Source organism: Mustela lutreola, chromosome 11 (genome assembly GCF_030435805.1).
Source record: "Mustela lutreola isolate mMusLut2 chromosome 11, mMusLut2.pri, whole genome shotgun sequence".
Classification (NCBI taxonomy): Eukaryota; Metazoa; Chordata; class Mammalia; order Carnivora; family Mustelidae; genus Mustela; species Mustela lutreola.
Window position 1 is genome coordinate 65,166,826 of NC_081300.1, and position 26,068 is coordinate 65,192,893.

At 56.7% G+C, this 26,068-nt stretch overlaps 1 protein-coding gene across 1 annotated transcript; it reads right to left on the reverse strand.

Moving 5' to 3' along the window:
• Nucleotides 1-8,062: 8,062 nt before the first annotated feature.
• On the reverse strand, nucleotides 8,063-25,794 carry ADORA2A (adenosine A2a receptor). The gene is made up of 3 exons (XM_059140078.1): nucleotides 25,651-25,794; nucleotides 16,600-17,176; nucleotides 8,063-9,860 (listed from the first exon to the last, which is right to left on the reverse strand). Exons 2-3 carry the CDS (start codon nucleotides 16,929-16,931, stop codon nucleotides 8,954-8,956), a joined length of 1,239 nt encoding a protein of 412 aa, XP_058996061.1. The 5' UTR covers nucleotides 16,932-17,176; nucleotides 25,651-25,794; the 3' UTR covers nucleotides 8,063-8,953.
• Between the last annotated feature and the right edge of the window lie 274 nt (nucleotides 25,795-26,068).

Below are 26,068 nucleotides of genomic sequence, written 5' to 3' on the forward strand. Positions count from 1 at the left end.
ACTGGAACTCAGAAAAAGGAAATAGCTTTTCTAAAATGATAGTTAGAAATGAGAGAGTCAGGACTAAAGTGTTTCTTTACAAATTTCAAGTTACTTCCCTACTCGCGATCTCATTTTCTCCCCACAACAGCTCTACAGGAAGGGTATTGCTTATTGCCCGCATTTATGGATGGGCTAACCGAGGTCTGGAGAGATCCTGTCATGAGTTCTGTGGCCCAGCAGGGCTGGGACTCTAGGAGACTAGAGGCCAGGCTTCTGACTCCTAGACCTGATCTCCCTCTTGAATTTCTTTTGTTTTATGTCCATCCCCACTGACTGATCCACTTACTTATTAGCCTGAAATGAAGGAAACCCTGAGACCTGCATCAAAATTATTATTTTGCAGGAGTCCAGCAACAGTTTCACAGACATTTCAGGTAGATGGCCCATCTGCAGAGAACCCTCAATAGGCAGGGGTGAGGGCTTCATGGTCCCCAAGGACCATCTTGGTGGAGGGACACCCTCAAGGCCAGAATAACTCCAAGGTCTCCAAGAATGTCCCCTAATTTGGGCAGAAATCGGCCCAAAACTCCTAAATGGAATCTTTGTTATCAGATGAGACCACAGGGTTCCTCCTAAGGGGGACCCACAGAATGGGGCTCCAGTTTTCCTTCCATCTCCCTCCCCCACTGTCTGGCCACCACCACCCCTCCCCCACACATCTCAGCAAAGTGCTTCCTGCACCAGCGCTTTTGTTTTGCTCCTGCTATTTGTGTCTGCTTCTAACAGCTGGCCCCAGCCTGGCAGCCCCTAGCTCTGAGGATTATCCAATTATCCCATTAGCCCAGCATGTCCTTCCTTCCTCCAGAGCTATTAGCTCCCCTTCTCCCTCTCCCTCTCTCTCTCCAAGGGCTGGTCCGTAGCCTTCCTTGCTCCTTCCCTAGCCAGACCTAGGGCTGCGTCAGTCCCCAGTCATCTAGACTCAGAGAATACTAGACCTGGAAGGGGTGTTTGCATCAATCCATCTGCTCCATCGTTTTGCAGGGAAGGAAACTTGCCTGCCATACCCTGAGTCACATGACCCGTCATAACAGCGAAGTAAAACCCAGGTCTCTTGACCTCATGGCTACACTCTTCCTCAGCCCATCTGGTCAGCAAGCCTTTTCAAGTGTTCACTGTGGTTAGCCTTGGGATGGAGGAGAGATTGCATCCCTATTCCACTCTCTGGGAATCTATGGTTGAGATTAGAATTTATGGTCTAGGTAGGGAGGAAGAACATACACTGGTAAAACCCAGCACATTATCCAGAAGCTAAGTCATATCTTAGCAGAAGACGAGATGTTTCCAGAAGTAGGTGACAAACTTCTGGAGCATAGAACAGACACTTAGTGCTAAAGGGACATCAGAAGAAGAAGAGTCTGTCAGCGGAGAGTCCAGAAAGGCCCTGTGGAGGACAGGGCTCTTCAGGTGGTGGCTAAAACATGAGAAGCGTTGAAGTAGGGGAGAGTCAGAGGGAGAGCCCTCCTAGCAGAGGCCTCCCTGAAAGGGAAGGGGAGGGAATGGATTAGGAAGGTGGTAGCTGTTCAGCTGGGCTCAGTCAGGGCAGGTAGGGAGACAAGGCTGGAGGGTAAAGCTGTGACCCCAAACCCCATACCAAAGAGCGAGGCTTGATCTGATGCCCATTTAGGGCCCCCTAAATATTTTGGAGCAAGGAAGAGTCATGACAGGAAGGGTACACAGGGCAGATTTGTCTGACTTTTTGGGCTGAACCAATTAGGACAAAAAGAGACCAATGCAGAGAAGTCAGTTTGGAGTTGATCCAGATGGATGAGGGATGATGAGGCCTCAGCTAATACCATGACTTGGGTGTGACTGGGGGTAGAACGGATGGAGCAGATTCGAAAGACGTTTGGAAGAAGGATTAGCAGGATGCAACAGATTGGAAGGTAAAGCAAAGGACCCCCCCACACACACATTCATTGATAGGATTAAGCACGTTAGAAGCAGCAAATGGGAAGTCGAGGGTAGAAAGGAGGAGGTGGGTAAGGACCCTCCTGTACTCGACCTTCTGGCATTCACTGGATGAGAGCATTTTGTAACTTGACAAATTTGCTTAACCCTATGCTGGGTGTCATGTCATCTCACCATGTCCAAGTCCCTCTGGCTTATCAACCAGATATCCACAGACTGACCCAATAAATCAAGCTACCCCCCTCCCCCGCCCACCCCAGACAGCAGAGAGCTTCAGCTGGGTTGACAACACAGTCACCAGAGGTGGTTCTGGTGGAAGGAACTCAGGCCTTGGGTATATTTCATAGATACAACCAGGTCGTCGCCTCCCACCTGTATAAACTTAATTCAGGTGATCACTTTATTATTTTTTTTTTTTTAAGATTTTTATTTATTTATTTGACAGGCAGAGATCACAAGTAGGCAGAGAGGCAGGCAGAGAGAGGGGAAGAAGCAGGCTCCCTGCTGAGCAGAGAGCCCGACGTGGGGCTCGATCCCAGGACCCTGAGATCATGACCCGAGCCGAAGGCAGCGGCTTTAACACACTGAGCCACCCAGGCACCCCAACTTTATTATTTTTAATACTTTGTCATTCCCTCCTTCTAATCACCCGTCGTATCCCCCATTCCTGCTTTCTGCTTTTAGGGTCCTAAAACTAGTGATTCTGGTCAAGAAAGATGAACCATCCTTACCCGACCTGGTGCCCTTGAGGTTCAGGGGAAGCTCCTCAAGGGCCCGCAAGGGTGTCCAGGCCCCTTCCAGGCCAGTGAGTGCGTGAGTGCTCCCGGAATACACTGAAGACCCAGCTGTGGGTCTCCAGCTGTAGGGGGTGGCCTCACCCACGACATAGTCATTCCACCGGAGCTTCTGTGAGCCACAGAACTCCAACAAGTTGTTCTAACCAAGCCCTTCAGAAGAGCACACAGAAACCTTGTTGGTTGTTCTGGTTTGCTCACCCGCTGCGACAGCACCAAGACCTCTTCTCCCATCTTCAGTTTCCAGTTTCCAGACCCTCGCCATCTTGATCGCGTTCCTTCAGCCATTTGTTAGTTCTGCGGGGTGTGGCTCAGAGACGACCACCTCATGGTGGGCACAGTCACATATGGTATTTCAGCTTGTCCGTGATCAGCTGTGGTGTTGAGGATGGCTTGAGTCTTCTGCCATGAGCTGGGAGTGAGCTCCTTCAGCCTGGGGCCCCTAGAGACTGTGGTGCGATGCCCCTTGAAGCCATGGTCCCCTGTCTCTCAGGCATTTCCCACGGGGCTAGCCCGTGCTGAACTTAGCAGCTGAAATGTCCATGTTGTTTTGACACGAAATGACTGGGCTTCTCCTGCACATTTTCTTTCTTTAACTCAGTGGAGGACTTTACACTGATCTTTGCTCAGTATTATCTCTCTGGCCCCCTGATGTAATTCTGAATCCTGATTCTGTCAGCCCAGACATTTACTGTGGCTCTTCTCTGTTCACCTCTTTGATAAGCCCCAGTTCCTCGGGATTTAAGACTTCAGTGAAAAATATGGGACAAGAATGGGCTGAAGACAGCAAATGATCTGTAGTCAGTGCTCCTTGCCTAAGTGGTTGGCCAGTTCCCACACCCACTTCCCGGGCCCCCCAGACACCAGGTGCCTGGCTTAAATTCACAATCCCCACATTTCTTTATCTGATGATGGCTGGGTCATGTCAGTGACCAGAGTATAGAAACCAGGTAAGCAGGCCCTTCCCCTTTCGTCTTTCTTCCCTTCTGACCCCCTTTCTACTCTGGTTTCAAGAACACTGAAACCATATGATTGCTTGCCTTCTCGCGTTTTCTGTTCTAGAACTAATAGCCCTGGGCATTTACGTCACACCTACCTTCCAATGAACTTTCACACCAACTGTCACGGTATATCTGAAAGTGGGCGTGGCAGCTCGGAGAAGGAGCTGCCCCAGTCAGGAAGTCGAGAGCCAGGCCAGGAAAGCCTGGTGCTGAATCCCCGTTAGGTTTCAGTGGAGCAGGGTGATGGCCGGAAGGAGGGAGCAGAGGGACTATTCGGCGTCTCTGAACTAGGCAGGAAAGAGAATCAAGCTGCAACACCAAGAGATTGTTTAGGATTGACTACAGATTGACTACAGAACTCCCCACCTGCTCTCTCTAAACCCTAGGCCTGAATTTTCCTAAGAGAAAACTAGATCATTTTAAAAAAGTCCTGTTTAACAATTCCAAAAAATCTGAATCTGAACCAGGCTCTGTCCCCCTCACTCCCCTTTCCAACCCAGCTAGAAAATGTGGGTGGATTGAGAAAGAACAGAAAGGAAAGATCAAAACTGTGACAACCCTCTGACAACATTTTAACTCGAAAATTGCCTCCGTGTAGGCAGATGTAAATCAGGCGCGCATTTACTCAGCTTCTCCTCGTTCTTACCTCCTACTGAATACCTCGAAGATATGGGCCCTAGAGTTGACCGCTGGCCTTTAAAAGGTTAACTCAACTTCAGTTGCCTGATTGCCCAGTCGGATGCAACTTATTCCTCCTCCGAAACCCCCGCACTCGTGTCCCGCTCCTGGCCCTCGCCTCTGGCTGCATCTAGCTTAGTCTCCTTTGACAGTTGTTGGCTCCCTGTGCACTCCTGCTCACACCCCTCCAGGCTTAGCATGCATCGGTAGGTGCTCATTAATTTGTTGAGAGTGGAACAGAGAGTCAGGAGATGGGGCTCACATTCTGGCCTACTCCGTCTTATCCAAGCCCTTGCTAAGTTCACTGGTCATTAGGTGTTAGTCTGATGACTAATTCTGCAAAATCACATGTACACACACACACACACACACACACTCCCCTTCCCTTGGGCAAGGCAAAGAATTGTAGATGGTTCCATGTGAAGCCTTTTCCACCAGCAGGGAACACTGGGTCTGTCTCACCTGTCGCCTACCCAGCCTCGTGCTGGTGATACCCTCAGCCTGGCCTCTCTGCACCCAGCCCTTCTCTTAGCCTGATGAATGGGAGGGGTTGGGGGCTTGTGGAAAAGCTCTGCTGAGCTGCTCTTTCTCCTCTGGCCGAGGAGAGGGTCAGGGCAGAGCCATGTAGTATGGTGCCTCCTGTACCTAGGCTACAGGTTCTGTGTTTCCATCCCTGGCCTTTGAGGTTGTCTGAGTCATCTGACATATTCCTGCCCCATCCTGGCTCTGCAGCCTGATGGGGGCTGTTCCAACAGTGACAGTCACTGCTAATGATGAGTGACAGCTGTAGTGAGGGGCACCTAGGGACAGAGGAGGGGTTGGTGTGGGGAGGGCAGAGAGGTGATGATCAGACACTCTTACACAGCACCATTCACTTTGCCAAGTAAATAAAGACCCAGAAGGAAGTGGCCTGTCTTAGAGCCGACCTCAGTCCCCACCAACACCTGTGAAACCTCTCCCATCTCGGAGGGCTGCTGCCGGGCTCAGGCAGCAGCAGGGCCCACCCCAGGATTTTGGGTTGCCCCTGGGGCAGCCATGTGTTACATGACACACGGTTCCTTTAGTCCCAAGCGTCGGGGCGGGCTGCACAGAACCATTCCTGCTCCCCAGGCACTTGGCTCCTGAGAGCCGCCGGTTCCTGTTTACCCAGCACGGCTGAAAAGAAGACTATGGTCGCAGCTCTGGGATGCTGAGTCCCAGCCAGGTCGATCCAGGGACATCATCACTCATTTCCTCTTACTCTCCAGGCTGTCCCTCATCCCTGCTCTGCTGCGGTTTGTCACCAGAGCTTGCTTACCCCTTGTCAGCACCTGTGGAACTGAGGTTCTGTGTCTCATCCTGGTTCTCTGGAGCCCAGAGCATTTTGTGTGAGGTCTCCAGAGGGAAGGATTTTTATACAAGTGGGGAGAGCCACAAAGGAAGAATTTCAAGTGGAGGAGGGAAAGGGGAAGCTTCCAGAGGGCCTGTCTCTCATGACAGCCAGTGATGACAAACCAGAACCTGGGCTGATACCCCAGGCTTCTGCCCACAGGCCTCCCTGAGGGCTCTGGCCATTGCTGCCATGGAGAGGGCTCAGGCCATCACCAGAATCAGTTCTGCGAAGAGACCCTTGTGCTCAGGACAGGTCGGAATGTAGAACTCTTAGCCCTTTGGGCATAGCATGGAGAAGGCAGAGGGGCCCTGGGGCGGAGCTGTAGGGCTCAGAGCGGCCCTGATAGAACCACTGGCAGCCTGGCCCCGGGGCAGACATATGTACACTCCATGGGTGGGGCTGGGCCAGGCTTCATGTCGACCTTACGCTGCTGCTGCTGTAGGCACCTACTATGTTGAGGTAGGCTTTGCCCATGTGTGTCCACGTGTACACACGTGTATTCTCCTGTGGTCGGGGAGTGACAGGTGTATCTGTTTATTTCTATGCATGCGCTCTTATACTGCAGGCACGACTCGCAGTGGGAGCCTGCATGGGGTGATACGGAGGTAGGATCCTGGGCCCTATGGGGACCTGAGGAGGTTGAAGTGTCTGGGCTCTGGGCTCTGGAGCCAGGCTCTGGGCTGTCCCTAAGAGCACTTGGGGATCTGTAGTACTTGGGGGCCTTTCCTTAGCCCCTGGTCCTGTTCCTCCCTAGCCCCAAAGCGTATACCCATGTACTCAGCACCCAAAGCTCAGTTCCTAAGAAGCCTCAGTAAGGACAGAAGAGACCGTATTTTTCCTTCTCTACCACTGTGGTTCTCTCCCTGGCCTCTTTCCTCCCACTGGTCACGAGGACCAGCAGCATCCATGCTCTTGGCCTCCTTAGGCACAACACGGGCACTGCTCTACCCTCAGCCCATAGCACAGAGCGAAGTGTGTAAGAGAGAGGAGGACGCTGGTGTGGATAGGGATGCGCTTAGCCCCGGCTGTCCATAAGAGCCCCTGGGGGACTACTGCCTGGATCCCCCCAGCGACTCTGGGGGAAGGCGTTAGGCTTTGATGCTTTTCGAAGGCTTCGATGCCTTCGGTGTCTCTGCTGTGCGGCTGGGCTAGAGGACCTCTGGCTGATGGAGCCGCGTAACACAGCCCAAAGCAAATCCATGTTGGCTTAGAAATACTTAGATGTGCATCTGTGTAGCAAAGGTAGAAAGATGTGCAGTGGAACCCAGTGAAGGACAGTGGCTGTTTCTGGGTGTGGGAAGCAGGGTAATAAGATAGGGGAGGGGCCGGGGCTTTCACTGTCATCGTCATGTTTCAGTTCTTGAGTGGAGTGGTGGGGACCTGGTATTATTTCATACTTTTCGGTCTGGTTGAAACAGTACATCACGAGAGCATGAATTTTGTAGTCAGACCTGGGATTTAAGTTTATTTCTGCCGCTTACCGGCTATGTGACCTGGGGCAGGCAGGTACTTAGCCTCTCTGTTCTAGAGGCTGTTTAGTCCTCTGTGAAATGGGGCTCCCAGGCTGTGTGAGGATTACCTGTTAAGTTCTAACAGCCCTTCCCCAAACCTGCCTGAGCGTGTCCAGGAGACCTGAGACCAGACTGGCTCTCCGTTGGGTCGCAGTGGGTTGCTAACTTCCCCCTGGGCCTCTAACTTGTCCGGTATGGAAGGATGACACAGCCCCTGAGGCAGGTTCAGAGCAGGAAACCCAGTAGGTTTTTGTTAGGTGCAGGAGGTGGGGTGACTCCAGAGGAAGGGGAAGGCAGTTGAACCCTCGCCTCTATCTCTTTCCAGATACCTCTGTAGCCTCTCAGCTAAGGGGTGGAGCAAGGGGCCGGCAGTGGGGCATTCCTCTCAGAGGACTGGAAGGGGCAGCGAGGGAGGGCGGAGCCACGCCCCACACCGGGGATGTGGGGCGGGGAGCTCTGGCCTCTGCAGGGAGGGCAGCTGGGAAGAGCCCCTCCTCCCACAATCCCCCTCCCACAGGAACACAGGTCTGGGCGCTGCTCACGTGCCTTTAGATCCTGGTGCACCCAGGCAGCCTTTTCCCTCGGGACAAGGGAGCCTGTGAGGCGCCCCCAATCAGGCAGGGTGTCTGTCTGTCTCCAAGTACAAATGCACACTCTCTCACACGTGCAATATGCGCCCATATATACACATATATATTCCATAGGCCTGGCTGTGGAATGGGGAAAGGAACTCAGACACCATTTTCAGTGGACAAGTTTAAAACACAAATGGCTCATTTTTATTTTATCTCAGAAAAAAAGAAAACATTCCCTTCAGACAGAAAGGCCGCTGGACAGGGCCTCTGGCTGGGCAGCTCTGAGCTACCCAGGCACCCTGGGCAGTGGGCCTGTCCCAACCTCCTCCCCGGAGCCCACAGTCCGGCAGCATTCCATGACACCTCCTGTCCTCGAGCCCAGCTTGGTGGCCCCAGAAGATGCCGCTGGGACGGAGTGTGTAAGAAGTGCACGGCAGCTCATGGTAGCCAGAGAGGGCTGCCTGGGACTCCCTGGGCTACTGCTGGAGACAGCTAGCAGCAGGACTGACATCAGACCCAGCAACCAGGGAAGGAAGATAATTTAAAAAAAAAAAAAAAAAAAGGTATTCTTCACACTTAACATTTTCTCTTGGAAAAACAACAAAAGAAAAACGCCACCTCTGGGCACAGCAGCACCTGAACCCTTGGGAAGCCTGGGGAGGGTGGTCTGTTTGTGTGGTCGGAGGCCTGTTGGAGCCATACTCCCCCACCCCCTTGCCCCAGCCTCAGGGCCAGCCAGCCTGCTCTGCCACAGATCTTCTGCCAAGTCGGGGTGGTGCTTCTAGATGCTTCCAGAGTGGGGTACCAGGCCCTGCCCAGCCAAGATGGTCTGGTGCTGTGGCCCTGACTTGAAGCAGGGCCTCCCACCAAGAAACGTCCACTCCCTCGGACTCCAGGCCCTTCCTGCTGGGCCTCATGCTGCTCCAGCCGGGGCTCTCGCCTCTCAGTCCAAAGTGGGAGCTGGCCATGAAAAGGGTCTCCAGGCCCATTCACTCTTCTCCCAACGTGACTGGTTCCATCCACCAAAGAGAAAGATCTCCCTTCTGTAGGAAGGGGCAAACTCAGTGGATCGTCAGGACACGCCTGCTCCATCCTGGGCCAGGGGACCCTCGAGGCCGGGGGACTCTGGGCATGCTCCCTTGAGCTCGTGGCTGAGGAGCTCCACATCGGGGAGCCCCATGTCCCCATGGGCCTCATGGGCACTCCCTCCACTCACCAGCCCCAGGGTGTAGCCGTTGGGCCGCCGCTCAGGCTGGGGGGCGCTGCCATTGGCCCACACCCCGGGAGGATGGCCGTTGAGGCGGAGGCTGATCTGCTCTCCGTCACCGCCATGGGCTGCCAAGGCCCGGGCACTGGGGCCACCCGCCTTGAAGGGCTCCCGCCGCCTGAGGATGTGGCTGCGAATGATCTTGCGGAAGGTCTGGCGGAACTCCCGGATGCGGTAGGCGTAGATGAAGGGGTTGACGACAGAGTTGGTGTGGGAGAGGATGATGGTCAGGTACATGAGCTCAGGCGGGGCGTGGCTGCACTCGGGGCAGAAGAAGGTGAAGCAGTTGATGATGTGCAGAGGCAGCCAGCAGAGGGCGAAGAGCCCCACAATGATGGCCAGCGACTTGGCCGCGTGGACCTCCTTCTGCAACGTGGACCGAGCCCGCTCCCCCGGCAGAGGCTGGCTCTCCATCTGCTTCAGCTGCCGCCGGGCCGCCAAGAAGATCCGCAGGTACACGCCCAGCATGAGCAGCAGGGGCACCAGGACACAGGCAAAGAAGTTGTAGTACACCATGTAGTTCATGGGTACCACGTCCTCGAAGAGACAGGTCACCTGGCCCTCCCTGCAGACCTCTGACTGGTTCTGGCCCGCCTTTGGCTGACCACAGTTGTTCCAGCCCAGCATGGGAGTCAAGCCAATGGCGAACGACAGCACCCAGCAGACCGCAATGATGCCCTTGGCCCTTGTGCCAGTCACCAAGCCATTGTACCTGGGGAAAGGAGACCAGCATCATAGGTCTGAAAAACCTCAAGGCTAGGTGGGGCCATGAGTCAGAAACCCAGAGGGCCTCCCCATCCCCCCCACCCACTGGCTAGAAGACCAGGACCAGTCACTTCCTGCCTCCTAGCCTCGGTATGGTCCTCTGTGCAGTGCAGGTCCGAACCCTGCCTTTTCCCACAGGAGCCAACAGGACAGCAGGCTCCCTGGAGAGGAAACCACTGGGCAGACATTCAGATGATCACTAAACAGTATTACAAGTAGTCCTGGAACTCAGTAGTTCAGTTTACGGGAATTTATAAGTGAGAGAACTTATCACCTCCATGTTGGGCTTAGTTGACGCTAGAGTAAGTTTCCTCTTAGAGTGGGAATGGGTCAGGGGTGCAGACTCAGTGGCTGGGGGTGGGGGGGAACCTGCCACATCAGACTTGGAGATGATTTGTGTCTCTTGTCCTCCACACTCTTCCTTCCCCATTTGACTTAAGGTCTCCAGAAGCCCCCAAGAAGCAGTGGAGGTCCTGGGCAAAATACCCTTTCTCCCCTCCAAATTCACTCCCAGCCCTCTGGAGAGACACAACTGACATCAGCATGTCTTAACATTTATACAGTAGTCTTAACGTTCAAGAGCAAAGACCTACCAAAGGTACTGAGGTCCAGAGAGGAAAAAGAATGTGTCTGAAAGCACTGAGGACTCTAGAGAGCCAGGCTCAGTCCCAGACTCAGGGCATTGACCTGATCTGCCAGCCAGGAAGTTGACCCCCCAGCCCACAAAAATGGTGGCATAAATTTTATTAATAGAATGGCAGTCTGAAGCACCTGGGTCGGTCAGTCAGTTGGGCGCCTGACTCTTGATTTCGGCTCAGGTCATGATCTCAGGGTCATGGGATCGAGCCCTGCATCGGCTTCTGTGTTGAGTGGGGAGCCTGCTTGAGATTATCTCTTCCCCTCTGCACCCCCAAACCTCCCCCCCAAGCATGCCTGCACACACATGCTCTCTCTCTCTCTTTAGAAGAGAGAGGGAGAGAATGGGCAATCAAAACATCATCTCCTTGATTGAAGAAGGTCACCTCAGTGATCGCTGAGAGATGACCATCTGTTTAATGGTTTTGATCCTAGCAACATCAGACTGCCCTCCCCTTGACCTGGTAAACCCCACCCACCCTTCACATATCTTCCCCAAGAAGTTTCCTACCCAGATGCAGCTAATTTCTACTCTATCTGGGCCCCTGAGGCCAAGGGCCCCTTGGGGGAAGGGTTTTTCTGCAGCCATCTCTGTACTGCCAGCATGGACCCAGGAGTACACGGTAGGTGCCCTTTACTTAATTCCAGAATGGGAAGCACCCACAGAAACTATCTCATCTGGGGATGGCAAACATGGGCCTCTATACAGGGAAGAAGTGTGGGAGGCAGGCGGTCAGGACATCATGTGTACAAGAGACAGCTGACACTGCTCTGCCCCTGGCCACCCATGCAGAACGTGCTTCCAGTGCCGTGCTTCCAGTGCCGCCAGATCTCAGAGGGGCTGAGGAGCTGATCCTCTGGGTAAGATCGCCCGTGGCTTACATTTTGTCAACAAATTCAAATTAAGGGGGAGAAAAGTCTGGTGGCCTCTGACCTCTTATCCAATCCAACTGCCTCATTACATAGATAAGAAAACTAAAGCCTGAGGAGAGGAACGGCCTTGCTGTGGACTTTTCAGGAGCCCAGAGCACCCTGGGCCAAGGTAAGTGTGTCAGTTCTGAATGTATGTCAGTTTTGAATCCTAACAGTAACCGGGCAGGGCCCCTCCCAGGAGCCTTCGACCCCATTTAGCAAGGGCCTCGGTGCTTGCAACAGGGCTTGGCAGAAACAGGGTCATGGACTTGACCATTTCTACCAAGCCACAGAGAGCCTGCGCTGCCCTGTTTCCTATTCTGGAGCCTCAAACACAAAGTCACAGGCTCTCCCCGCAACACACTTGATACTTACACAGCATTTGTTGTGTGTCGGGCACTGTTTGTAGTACTCTACAAATTATAATTTATAGAATCTCATTGAACAGGAGGCTATTTTAATGTTGGTATTTTTCCTGAGAAAAGCATATCCCTTCCTGAGTCCCAGGGCTGGTGTGTTCCTGGTTCGGCCATGTTCTGTTTGTTACTCTACATCTCTGAGCCTTAGTTTCCTCATTTGTAAAATGGGGCTAAGAATCCAGGGCCTGTGAGCACTGTCCCATGAAGGCAGAAAGTAAAATCCGGGGGTGGAGATTGCAGAGAGGTGAACTGTGACTGAGGGGTGAAGAACTTCTTAGCCGAGCTGTGCACACAAGATGCGGGCTGCTTCAGGGAAAGGGAGCTTCCTGTCATTTGAAGCAAGCAAGCAGAAGCAAGTAGCTCTGGGGATGGTGTAGAGGACCCCGGAGACCATCTGCTTTGGGGATTTCCAAATTGTCCTCCAGTAGCCACCCTGTGATTCCCAGGCAATCACAGAGGTAGGCTGCTGAGGAAGGAAGGCAGCTTAAGAGTCACTGAATGAATGAGCTGGTGGGGACCCCAGGGTCCAGCCCAAAGACTTCCAAGATAGTTTGAAAATCCCTGATCTGCCCAGCTGTCTGCTTTTACAGACAAGGAAACCCAGGAGGGGAAGTTGGGCACTCGATTTTAAAACGAAAGCCCCTTGTGGGGACAGAGACCCACGTTAGTAGCGCTCGCTTGCGGCATGCCAAGAATATCTCCGAGAGGATTCCCAACGCTGCCTTCCAGAAAGAGAATTGAAGGCAGGGCAGGGGACAAAAGGGACAGTTTTACCTGGACCATATACCCTGTTGTTTCTCTTTGATGTTTTAGTATGTGCAGGTAATTATTTAAATACACATACACACATCAAACAAATTAATTTTGTTATTCAGAAGAAAAGTCCTTAGGCTGAGAGCCCTAGACCCAGGCCCCTGGGGAGCTGGAACAGCATTACAGCCCAAATGGAATAACAGCCAAGCCACAGCCTGGCCCAAGGGCATCCCCTGGGCATCCCCTGTGTCTATGACAGATGCTAGTCCCATCTTGGCCTCCTGGGCCCTGGTCACAGGCCGTCCAGTGTAAGGGGTGACAAATGCATCCAGCACAACCCTCCGCCATCCGGGGGGGGCCCAGCGGCACCACAGGGAGCGGGTGCCAGGGCACTGCTCGGCACGTTTGGGGGTACCTCTGCATCCATGCGTCTTCCAGCTCCCAGGCCGCCCCTTCCCAGGGACTCCCCATTACCCATGTTGGGGCTTCCTCTGTGATCCCAGAATACCACCCACAGCTCCAGGTGGGGCTTCATGTGCATTTTCCCTACACTGACAGAAGGTGGGGGCTTTCCGAAATTGTCCAAATTGGTCAGTGAGCTAAGAAATGAAGAGCCATGGGTGAAACCCAAACTCCTTCCGGGGCAGAGGCAGGCCTGAGCCAGCCTCATACACTCCCTGCCCTCCTGTTCTTCTGTCACCTCTCCTTGGCCCAGAGCCCATGTATTCCTTCCTTCCTTGGGGCCTTTGTCTAGGCTTGGCCCACTCCTGTTACACCTGCCTCCACACACACCCATCCTGTAAGACCCGTCCGGCATCACCTCCTCCAGGGAGCCCTCTCTCCCACTCCTGCCCTCCTTAGAAACCAGGTACTTGGTTTTTGTCTCCATGGGGTGATTCACCACATACCCCTCAGGTCTTTGCACCCACTGTGCAAAGACCTTGCTCCAAATGTGGCCTATTTTCCAAGGAGAGTGAGTGTTTGCCAGGGGCTAATGTGAGAGGCAGGACACAAGGGGCACGAAAGTAACAAAGTCTCTCTCCCTACGCTTCCTGTCCTTTGGGGATACTGAGAGCTCCATCTCTGCCTCTGGTCAGGTTGCTTCTCACTAGCTTCTTGACTAAGCCCTGCCATAGCCACCAGGGTCCCTGCCCTTGGGAAGAAGCACAGATTTTTCTGAAACTAAATTTTTTAAGAAAGGAAGAGAGAGGGGCACCTGGGTGCCTCAGTTGGTTAAGGGTCTGACTTCAGCTCAGGTCATGATGTTGGGGTCCTGGGACTGAGCCCCACGTCAGGCTCCCTGCGCAGCCGGGGATCTGCTTCTCCCTCTGCCCCTCCCTTTACCCACTACCCCGCCCCCCCGCCCCGTTGTGTGCTCTCTCTCAAATAAATAAATAAAAAGTCTAAAAAAAGAAAGAGAGGGAGAGAAAGGAAAGCAAGGAAAGGAAAGGAAAAAAGGAAGGAAGGAAGAAGGGAAGGGAAGGAAGAGAAAGAAAGAGAGAAATGAGGGGTGAGTGACATGGGCCTGGGGTCGATGTCCAGGGCAGCAGTCAGGGGAGGGGCTCCTGAGAGCTGCCACAGGCACCTGCTGAGCGGAGCAGAGGAGGGGAAGTTTCCCACTGGCGGGGGTCGGGGGAGAGGCAGGAGCTCCCAGTTCTCACCTGCCTCCTCTTTGCTCCCCGTCGCACCTTCATGCCCCTCAGCCTCCCCGCCCCAGGGCCCTTGAGGAATAAGAAAGCAGAGAGACCCAAGGGAGCCTGGAACTTCAGGAAGGGCCCCAGAGCCGCCCCCCAACCCCGAGTCAGCACACACTGGCCTCTCCATGAGTAACACAAGGGTCATAACATCTGCCCTGGCCCCGATGCCAGGGCTGTGAGGATCAAAGGAGAAACTGCGCTAACGTCCCCTGGCAACGGGAGGGGATCAGCCACAGCAGAATTGGCATCCCTAACAACTCCCCGCCCAAGACATCCAGGCTGACCCTTCCAAAGCTTTATCAAGCGTTGCTCAAACAGCCAGGATCTGGGTGGACCTGGGTCCCACTCCAGGAGATTGTGAGAACTGGAGATTGCAGATGGGCGGGGCAGGTCCAGGCTCCATGCAGGGACCCAACTCTGAAACTCCAGGCACTTAACCAGGAGCGGATTCCCTATCGGTCCCCCCCACAACCCGAACCTCCCTCCTCCTGGCCCCATCCTTCCCATCTGCTCACTGGATCCTTACAACACCTTTGTGAGCTCAGAAGGACAGAGAGGCCTGTCCCCTTCTACAGATGAGGAAATGGGCCCAGAGAGTGACAGCTGGCTTTTTTATGGTCACACAGCATGTCCCACAGGATTCATTCTCTTGACTCTCAGATTGCAGAGAGAAAAGCAAAAGCTGAGACCCTTTCATTAAGCCCCATTCTCTCCCTAGAATGCTGTTGCCCTTTAAATTGGGGAAGGAAGTGAAAGCGAGGTCTCTCCTTCCCTACTGAGCGTTCCCAACAGGGCGGGCCCAGGCCCAGCTCAGGCTCAGCCTGGCCCCTAAAGCAGACACCAAATTCTCTGCTCTCTGGTCTACCTGGGATCCTGTGTTCTGACCTATCCCTCAGTGAGCCTGGACCCTGGACCCTGCACAACGAGGCCAGTCCTCTATGGGCTGGCCAGAGTCTCCTCTTCAACAAGGGTCATAAGCTCTCCTGAGACTAGAGCACCCTACAAGGCCATACGGGGGCCCAGGCTCCTCCCTTCCTTCGAGCAGCACAGGGAGGCTGCCTGCTTCCCCCTTCCAGCCCACGTAACAGCAGTGGCCAGGTGCAGGTCTGGGAGCCCAGGGCCACCCTGTCACCCTGTTCCCCAAAGACTGAGCTGCCGCGGGTGACAGGCCACAGCTCTTCGCAGGCCCAGGCCCAGGCCCAACTGTGCTGCCAACTCGTCGTGTGGCCCTGAGGGCTGGCTCCCTTCTCTGAGCCTCATTTCTCTATCCGGAAGATGAGAAGAAATGACCTTTACTAAGGGCCCCCTTGGGTTTGACACTCTGGCCTGCTCCACAGGAAGGCACTTGAGCTGTCTGGGAGAATTCACCACAGGGCCAGGTACCTGGGTCCTTTGAGAATCCCCTCAGCATCTGCAGCCACTGGGCTGTGGAGCCTGACTCCCAGATGCACGGTCAAGGAAGTGGGGCTGGAGGTACCCCCACCCCCATCCCAACCCCTACCTTGGGGTAGAGAGGTACTTCCTAGCTTCCCTCAATGCCAGCTAGGTGGAGGCCATATTAAATAAGCTCTTGGCCTCAGGGAAAGTCTTCATTTACACAATCCAGAGCTGAAGTCACTTCACAAAAGATTCACCATGAAAACCCCCTCCGCTAGCTGAGCACAGAGGCTCTCTCCAAGACCATGAGTACTTGCTGACCTGAGGAGCACAAAATTTGCATATTGGTCCAAGTGACTCACTGTGGCATTCAGCCAAGTCACTTCCCCTCTCTGGGTCATTTTCCTAATGTGCAAACTGTGCGACTGGCCCAGAAGAGCTGGAGGCGGGCCTGCGGGCAGCCTTCTAGCTCCAAGGGCCTGTGGTTTCCCGTAGTGCCCCGCCCCAGCTCAGCATCACGCTGTGTGAGAAAATGGCCCAGATGCACCGCCCAGGCTCGGGCCACACGCATCTGCCAGCAGCCAAAGTAGCAGCCTCAGCCACACAGCCTGGGGAAGACTGAGGAGGGCCAGGGTTCCTGGGGCCCACAGGGGTCCCCTGGATCGGCATGCTCCCCGGCCACGTGCTAAGTCCTGGGCAGCCTCAGCCAGGCCCCCCTGGAGCTGTCCTCAGCTCCACACGCAGACATCAAAGACCAAAACGTGAGCCCAGGTTCACCCTGACCCTGGCTGGGCACAGAGCAGACCTCGGCACAGATGTGAACCCCAGCATGAGGCATGCCAAGGAAGGGAAGAGGGGAGCTCCAACCCACCGGCCCCGGCCCCCAGCTCACCGAAGTGGGATGCGGATGGCGATGTAGCGGTCAATGGCGATGGCCAGGAGGCTGAAGATGGAGCTCTGCGTGAGGACCAGGACAAAGCAGGCGAAGAAGAGGCAGCTGTGGCAGGCAGCGCAGAACCCCGTGCTGATGGTGATGGCGAAGGGGATGGCGAGGACTCCCACAGCAATGTCGGCGGCCGCCAGGGACACCACAAAGTAGTTGGTGACGTTCTGCAGGTTGCTGTTCAGCCACACGGCCCAGCACACCAGCACGTTGCCCAGAATGGCCAGCACGGCGATGGCCAGCTCCACCGTGATGTACACCCAGAAGCCCATGGTGGGCATGGCCGCAGACAGGCAGGGTCAGCAAGGACGCGGGCCAGGCCAGCTCACGGTCCATAGCTGCAGCGCAGCTGGCCCTGCCCAGGCCCCTGAGCCCCTTCTTCACAGGAGCCAAGAGCGTCCCTGCCTGGGAGGGGAAAACCCCCAAGGGCTTTTTCACAGCCAACTCCAAGTCTCCAGAAACCAGACCCTTTGCAGAGGCTCTGGCAGCATCCTGGCTCAGCTCAGCTTCGCAGTCCCGGAGGCACCTGCCGAGGGAGAAGGCTTGTGAGGAGCTGGACCCCAGGCAGAGGGGGCAACGCTGAAGATTCCCGGGGGCAGCCATCAGTGCCACTCACCAAAGCCCTCCCCGCAGGCCAGACATCAGCCCAAGAACAACCCACTGTGGGGATCAGCCTTGGCCCCCGTGTTTTCTCAGCGAGACAGGAATCTGTCTTAACACAAGTTAAGTCACTTGTGTTGCCCCTCATGCTCAGCTTCCCAAGACTTTTGGGACAGCCCTGCCAGTCTCCTGGGTCCCTGAGTTCACTGCCACCCCCAGGACCCTTCCAGAAAGCCCCCCTCACTCCTCAGCTCTCCCAGGCCCACCCACCTTCTCTCTTGGCCAGCCTAAGTCCTCTCTGTCCCCTAAGAGCTCTCCCTGGGAAACACAAGTACCTACCTAGGCCGCTGGGTTAAAGAGAAGCCCAGAGATGCCTAGAGCTCTGATCTGGAAGGACCTGGGTGGCCCGTCTGGTCCCGTGTCCCGCTGCCGGCAGGTGAGCCCCCATGCCCTCGCTGGTAATGCCATACAGCGTGGAGGAGCAAGCACAAAGGCAGCCGCCCCTCAGCAGCCCCTGCTGGCTGCCTGCACGTCTGGGCGGGGAGCGCCCTCCTCTCTCCCTCCTCCCACGGCCGCTCCCCAACCTGCTCCTCTGCCTGGCTAATGCCAGGGTAGACTTCGTGTCGTGCTAGGCAGAAAGCAGAGGGCTCAGCCGGGACTTGCCGGAGAACTGCAGGCAAGGATGTTTTTTTTTTTTTTTTCTTTTCTAGGCCTCAGGTTCTTCATTGATACCATGAGGAGACTGGACCCCAGAGAGCCTCTGGGGATCACGGTGGCACTCACTCAAGATTCCATGAGAAGGAAGGAAGTAGACCTGAAAGAGCTCCCCCAGAGTCAAATGTCAGAGAGGTGTAAGGAATTAAACCCCGCAGAAGCACAGGCAGAATTCAAGGTCTTGGGCTCCCCCAGTCCAAACCCCCAGGGTTCCCTTGAGCTTGTGAAATGGTTTCCATCTCCCCTTATCGGCCTGGGGGCTGCTCCCCACTGCCTTTGCCCCCACCTGTCACACTCATAGGTGCTGCCTCGTGGCGTCCCCTCATGCCAAATCCACCCCCTCCTCCTGTCCCGGGCCCTCCCGGGGCCCCAGGTGCGCGCGGGCCGCAGCTCCTGCCTGCATGGGGACAAGAGGCTGGAACCTGCCTTTCCTCCGCCCACACGTGGACTCGGGAGAGTGTGTCCTCTTTCACTCCTCCAGGACACAAGGGATAGAGCAGGCCTGGGAACCTTGGGAGAAGGTGACTCATGGTCCCTTCCCATGTTCCCAGGGCCAGGCTCCCCCCGCCCCATCCAGGAGGTGACAAGGGGCTGCAACAGAGAAACACAAGTCTCCTAACTCCAGTGTGCCGGACTGCACCTGAGGGCTGGTCCCTGCGCCTACCGGGAGGCTGGAACAGAACACCCACCCCCAGGAAACAGGACAGAGAAGAGGAGGCGAAGTCCCTGAAGAGGGAGGGTTCCCGCAGCCTGCGGCAGACCCGGTGGGCTTCCCCAGGCCCGGCGCGGCCCACTACCAAGGGGGCCTGAATGAATCCCAAGTGCCCGCTATACACAGGGTATTTGCCAGCCAGCTGCCCACAAAGCATGGCAGTGGCAGAGGACGATGAGACCAAGTCTCCTGGTACTGTCCCTGGTCCCAGAGTGTCCCTGGCCTAGAGCCCAAAGCAGCAATCACCAGGGAACCCCCAACTGCAGAAGCTGGGTGTCCAGGGTCCAATTTTTATTCAGCAAAGGGAAGTGCCAGACCCAAGACTGCCTGCTACTCCGGGGCCTCCCAGGCCCAGCAGCAGAGGCAGCAGGCCACGGTCCAGTGGGGTCTGGCCAGGCCCGCTAAGCCTCAGGGACCCTGCCGCCTGCTGTCTGCGCTCTACCCTCTTCACCGTCACCCACCACCCTCCTCACCCGACTTTGGCCTCTCCATGGGACTTGGCATCAAGAGGTGCCGCAGCATCTGCCAATCAGAGCAGCCCAGGCTAGTAGCCTAACTTGGCCCCAGACCACTGTCCAGATTCCGAGGGTCCTTCCTGGGGGAGCATGAGGCAGGAGCCCTGGCAGTTCACTTGACCCAAATACATATCACATTTCTGCAGCGCTGAGACCGGACTGCCCTACCCCACTGCCCAGAGCACTGCTGGTGGAGTCACACTACCAGCACCTGTCCTGGAGGCCAGGCTGACTCCATGAGCCAGGATGCCTGGACTGGCAAGGCCTTCGAGGGGCCTAACCCGGCCCTGTGTTTGGTGAGGCTCTCCTGGCAGCCCCGAGTACCTGCCTGCATACCGCCAGTCCTCAGGGCCTCCCTACCACCTTCTGTGCTATGGGCTCCCATGGTCACCAGCACCTAGTAGCGACACTCTTCCTGACGACACTGAAGTCACCGTACCTGCGGTGCCCTCCCACTCTCACTGGATGCAGCAGGTCCTCCTGGTCAGCTCCTCTTGCCCATATCAGTCCTGCAAGGACCTAATGTCCCTTACAGCTGGGTCCTGAAAGGCTGCCTCTTTGCACATCTGGCTCCCCATCTGCCCTTCTGAGAGCATTCCTGCTCTTCCCGCTGCTGCCGGCACATCCTGGGGTAAGACCGGCCTGGCCCCACAGGCAGCCTGGGCATCTGTCAAACCAGAGTGCCAGCCCCAAGCCGAGAACATCCGTGCAACCCAAGGCACCAGGGGACAGACAGGGCAGGAAGAGGGCTGAACAGCCTCCTACTGGAGCTCTTCTGCGGGAAGGTTGGGAGCTTCCCAGCCATGGATAGGCAAATCAGCCCAGGGGGTCGGGGCACCCTGACTTGCGACCTTTGTCAGGCTTTCGTGGTGTAAATGCTCCCAGTGGAGCCAATGTCAAGCTACTAATGTGTCATTGACAAGAAATGTGAAGTAGCACACACAGCTCAAGAGAACCTGTGTCACTCGGCTCCGGCCACCATTGAGCCACCGAGCCCTGCACCCTCCCTGGATGCCAGGACTCTACTCCAGACCCTCTTAGCGTGGGCGGCCTGCTTGGGAGCTCACAATATGAGAGCATGGTGGCAAGGGGGTCATCTGTTCTCACTGGCCCCATGAGCTCCATTTTAGAGATGAGGAAGCGAAGTCCTAAAGAGGTTCATGACCTCTCCCAGCCTTTCCAAGAGCATGAAAGGGGGGAATAGAGCTGAGGGAAATGCTCATGGAAAACAGCAGCAGGAAGATTTCCTGGGGCCTCCTGGCCCCTCGCGGCTTCCCTCCCTTCAGAGGCCTCCTAGCGCGACAGGAAGGTCTGAGGCCCAAGGGGAGAGGGACAGGGGTGGAGCCAGGATCTGGCAATTTCCTATCCCTTTCTGTCGGCTCTATCTAATTAATTCTTGAGTCATCTGTTGCTAGCCAGGAAAGGAAATTAAATGGTAATAATGTAATATTTCCCCCTGATTATCCCTTACTGGGGACAGGGCAGAGGGCAGAATCTGTCCCATCAAAAATAGAGACACATGCACGATAAGCCTGGAGAGGACAACCCCGCAGGATTCCCCCCGGATAGATCAGAACTGTTACTTCTTCCAGCCTACCTCCTCACCCCCACCCACCTGGCCACTTTAATCAAAACTCCATTTAATCAAAACCCACATACTTCCTGGCCCACTTCTGGCTCATTGTAAGTCACACTAGCAAGGCTTTCTGTACACATGCGTAGATGGCGTCTGTGTTCCCAGAGTCTGCTGGACGGAGGTGCCTGCTAGCTTCTAGGCAGGACCCCATACCTTTGTCCCTGGGTGCGGCACAGCGCAACAGACCAGGCCCAGTGTCAGGACTCGGACCGGCATAACCATGCTCGGCGCAGTCCTGGGCTCCAGGATCCTGGCTGGAGACTCTTACCATCACTTTCTCACAGCAAATGTTACACCAGCGCCTACTCTGGGCCAAGCAGCATCCCAGCTGCTGCATCACAGGGAGCTCTGTGCCCCGTGCTGCTGAGCCTGGCCCCAGAAGGGTCCTGAGCTTCTAGAAGGGGGCCTTGAAGGACGAACTGTCCCAGGAGACTGCTGAGAGCCAGCTGCTCCCCAAGTGTGCGGTCACTCCCCGTCTCCAGGGCCTCAGGTCCCACTTATGATGAGCCTGCAAACCGCAACTGCGAAGCACAGGAGAAAAACTCAAGCTAAGATAAGCAACAGCACCCAAACTACGGAGATTCATTCGTTTGGGAAGACATGAAGGTGAGAATCTCATAATGCTTTTCAAAGACATTTAGGATCTTTAAAGAGACGAGAAAAGGAATAGCATCCACAAGCAAGAAAGAGAACGTACGACTCGACGGATAGAGATGAAACAAGAATGGATGAACATGAACAAGAAATAATACAAAATCCCTGCAATGAAAAATAAAGGGCCTGAGGCAGAGCACAATCCGTGTGATGCACTTCGGGCGTGCACACAGTTGCAGACGACCGGGGCTCTGAGGGGGAATGATCAGTACTGAGGAATGAGCACAGCAACTTCGCAAAGACACAAAGTCCAGGAGGAGATCCAGCTGAGAGACCCTGAAGGTAGACGAGAAGTAGCAACACCTGTCTCACAGGAGCTCTGTCAGCGTGGAGAGGGCAACAAGCAAAGAAGAAACAGTCGGACAGGCAGCTCGGCTCTGCCTCTCAACCCCAAGCCCACAGCTTGCTCTGCCATGACTGGTCTTCGGAGTGGCCCGGGGCATGGACACAAGCCTCCCAGAACCCCAGGGGTCCTGGGGCCTACCAAGGCCCTCTCCAAACACATCAAGTGGAGTGGGGCCAGTGTCTTCCAGGGCTGCCTGGAGGTGAGCAACCACGGAGCACTAGGGCCCCTTCCTTTTCTCCTTCTCTCCCTGCAGGACAACCTCAGGACCATGGCACAGGCTGCGCCCAAAGCCCCGAGCAGGCATCCAGTGGTCCCCCTCCCCCACGGCCCCTCCGGAGGCTGCTGCTTTCAGCCCCAGGGGCAGGATGTGGGCAGGAACTGGTGGAGTGGAGAGTTAGCTCCCTGTACTGAATCTAGCCCTTAGAGTAGCCTCGGCATCCTCAGCTCCTAGGGCCCCAGGCCCAGCCCCAGCTCCTTTCTCCCCACAGGGGGCCCAGAGTCCCCCTCCAGTCCCCATACATCCAGGCCAGATACCGGGAGAGTCTGCAGCCTCTAGCCTGAGGTGTCCATTCACCCCCTCACTGGCCACCTCTCTGACAGCCCCCCTCCAGGAAGTCACCCCACACACAAGGTGCTGGGTGCCCATTCAGGTGTGCTCCCACTCCTGCTCCATCCCACACTCCCTGAGATCCCAAGCAAGAGTCTTCCCCTTTGTACTGAGGGTCCTGTGAGATAGCACCCACACCTTCCTCTAATGAGCCTTCTGATGGTGGGACGACAGGGACTATGATGCCTGAAGGGGACATGGCGGGGCGGGGGCCTAGATGGCCCCAGTGGGCCCGGTGGGGCCCTGGCAGTGGTCTGTTGGAGGGCAGGAGCTCGTTAGAGGGAGGACCCACCCAGGATAGGAGGGAGGCAGGCCCACTTCTGGTGACACAGCCCTGGGGGCTGAAGGGAGAGGGTGAGAGCAAAAGCAGCACGGCCTGTGGGTCACAACAGACGCCAGGCAGCACCACCACTGTTCCTTGTTAACTCAGTGGGCCCCTGTACCTAGTTCCCGGTTTGCAAAGGCCATTAGGGGCCAGAGGTGAACGCCTCTGTTGTGGGTGGGCAGACGGAGACCACGAACCCACACACCAGGAGGGGCATCAGAGTGACGCTGCCTGCCTCTCCCTGGCGCATGAAGGCCCTGTCTAGAAGGTGAGCATGGGGGCCTCCTCTCTGCATCCCAGTTACAGGCTCCTGCCCATTTCTCACTTCCCTTCCCCCATCTGGGCCCGGCACAGACCTCCAAGGTACGACCCACAGGCACCGCACTCCAACTATTGCCTCCAGCCTCCAGACCACGTAACCCCTCCCTTCCGTGACTGCTAATGCTTCTTGGGCCCAGACCCTTTCCCTGGGTGTTGGGACTTGTTCCTTTTGGCCTCTCAGCACCTGACTCCGGGTGTCTGTCTCCTCCACAGCCCCCGAGGCACACCCCCCAAACTTCATGCCATACTTCATCATGGCCATCCCTCTGGTCACCCTCCCCTTAGCCTTGGTCACACCCTTCAGCACCTGGTCTGAGCTGTGGCAGACAAGACAACCTCCACGGGATGGCTGGGCTGGCCGTTCCCGCTCATCCAGGTAGGGTAGCTCAGGAATGAAGCAGGTTAAACGTTGCAGGCTATGAAGCCCTGAAGCCCTGAAGCCAACTCCAGTCCACATGTCCCTCTGCCAACAGAGATCTCCTGTGGTATTCCCCCCGCCACCCATGCCACAAGGCCAACAGCCTCCCTTGGGTTCCCCAGTTCAAGCACAGACCCAACCTGTCCTCTGGTCTGACCTTCTCCTTTCAGGCCCATCTCTCATTTACTCTCGATCACAACCCTGTACAGAGAGCATTGGTTGTTCTGTCGTGCTCGTTTTTACGAGTAAGGCAGCGAGTGCTCCAAGGAGGTGAGACCAGAATCCAGGTTTGGGCATCGAATTTTGCCGTCCATTGGGTCGCCCTTGAAGCCAGCCCTTGCTCTCTTGGGCTGTGGGTTCCTAGGGGAAGGACCACGGTGTGGTTGGGGGCCCGCACCTCATAGACCAATATGAGGGAGAGCAACACAAGCAAGTCCCCAAAGCTTGGCCAGGACTGACCTGGGCCAAAGCGTCTCTCACCTGCCATCCATATCTGGGCGGACCTCAGCTTCTCTGAGGTTCTGAACAGGGAAGCAGGCTGAGCCCAGAACCTGATCTACAGGGACATTAGGATAGAGGGAAAGTGACCAGAGTGACACTAGAACCTGGGAAAGCCAGGAAGACTCTAAATGGCAAGGACAGAGCAAGGACGTGTTGACACCACTACCTGTGGACAAGCCTCAGTGTGGAGCTCGGGTCACAGACCTGCTGAGACCCGAGATGGGGACCTGGCCCCCAGAGCCTTCCAGCCCAGCCAGTGCCTCCAGGACCAGCCACAGCAGGACTAAAGAGGGAGCCCCTGACCTCACAACATCCTCCCTGGGCCACTGTCCTCCAAAAAGTTCCCCATCTTGGTCCCCACAGTGGGGACAAGCAGGGCAACCAGAGTCGGGCATAGAGGTAACACAGAGAGTGTCCTGGAGGGTGCAGAGGCTGGCTGGACAGCAGAGACCAAAGGAAGGGCAGCCTGAGTTCTGAGCCAGAGGTCAGCACAGGCCCTGTGGGTGGACACGGGCCTGGGAGCTCCCCCGCCATGGTGAGGGAGAGCTGGACAAAGGGGCAGCCTAACCCAACCCCAGGAGCCAACCACGACTCCAGTCTTACGGAATGGGGGGTGGGGGATGGGGAGACCTGCTCTCCAGCTTCTCCTTCTCTTTCCCTTCGCCTCTGCCTTGGCCTCCACCACCCTCCCATTTTACAGTCTGGAAACTTAAATTCTAAAGCGGCATGGCGGTCCCAGGGAACGCAGAGATCTCTGCTTCGCGGGCCCGCGGGCCCCTCCTTGATCCTTTAGGCTGTCCTGCGCCAAATCCCTCGAGGGCCGCCACCATTCCCGCCGTTCCTACACCTCAGCTCCGGGCAGCCCGGCAGACGGCCAGGTTCACTCCGAGGCGCGCAGCCACCCTGCCCGGCCTCCGGAATCCCTTGGGTCCCCTAAGTCCGGGTGTCGCCACCACTGCCCCCGGAACGCTCCCGCCTCGGCCCAGCGTTCCAGACTCTCCTTCTCGCCGCACCCGGGCATTCGCGAGGCCGAGCAGCTGCCCTCGCCGTTCCTCCCCGGGAATGCGGTCCTCGCCCCGGGCTGCTCCACCTGCGGAAGCCCTCTCTCGCCCCCGGGGGTCCGACCCGCCTTCTCTCTGGCCGCACCTCTGCGCCCCCAGCCCACCCCCGCCGGGCGCGTCCGGAAGGTTCGCCGAGTGCCCTGGGGCCGGCCCGTGGCGCCGGGACGGACCGACGGACGTCCCCGCACGTCACCTGCGGGTCCCGACTCCTGCCCGCCAACCCCCGCCGCCGGCGCCGTCGGGTTCTAGCGTCCCCACCCCTCCACGCCGACCCGTGCGCACCTTCCGGTCCAGTCTGGGGCGACCCGGAGGGTCCGCACACTGCCCCCCGACCGGCTTAGGACGTGCGTCCGCGCTTGAGCCGCCCCTGGACCCGCCATTGTGGTCCCCGCCTCGGGGCAGAGCTCGGACCCCAGCCCTGTGAACTCGCTCTCGGGATGGCGGGAAGAGAGGGTCGGGGCGGCGGGGCGCCCTGAAGGGAGGGGTCCCGCGCCACCCATCCCACCCAGGCCCTCCGCCTCCGACGACCCCATGCCGTCTGGCCGCCCGCCAAGGACCCTGGGGACCCCGGACCGGAGACCCCGGCTGACCTGCAGCTCGCGCGCCGGCTCCCGCTGTCTCCGCGGCGGCTCGGGCTCAGGCTCCAGCCGCGTCGCTCATGGGCGCCCCCTGCAGGCGGCTTCGAGACTTGCACTGTCCCCGCCCCGCCCCGCCGCTCTGGGAAACCGAGGTCCTGAGTTCCCCCCGGGGATTGGAGGATCTGGCTTGAGAACCTGGGGGATGCTCGCAGTAGGACGAGGCCACGACGGGCTGGACCGCGCCACATCCCTGCCCGCGTCCCCCAGCGTGTTCTTCCTGGCTTGCGTCCGTCTGGCCACCTCCGGCGCCACACCCCCTCTCCTTCGATGAGTGTCCTGGACAGTTTTCCTCCCCGCCCAGTGAAGCCGCCCAGCCCTTGGCCCGCACTCCCTTTCCTCCAAGAAGACTGAAGGGCTTCCCCTGCTGCTC

What these genes read in the sequence shown, in the direction of transcription:
- ADORA2A (XM_059140078.1), bottom strand. Translation starts at nt 16,931, where the DNA reads ATGCCCACCATGGGCTTCTGGGTGTACATCACGGTGGAGCTGGCCATC. An exon ending in GCCATCCGCATCCCACTTCG is followed by an intron (nt 9,861 to 16,599) that starts GTGAGCTGGGGG and finishes TCCTTTCCCCAG; the next exon opens with GTACAATGGCTTGGTGACTG.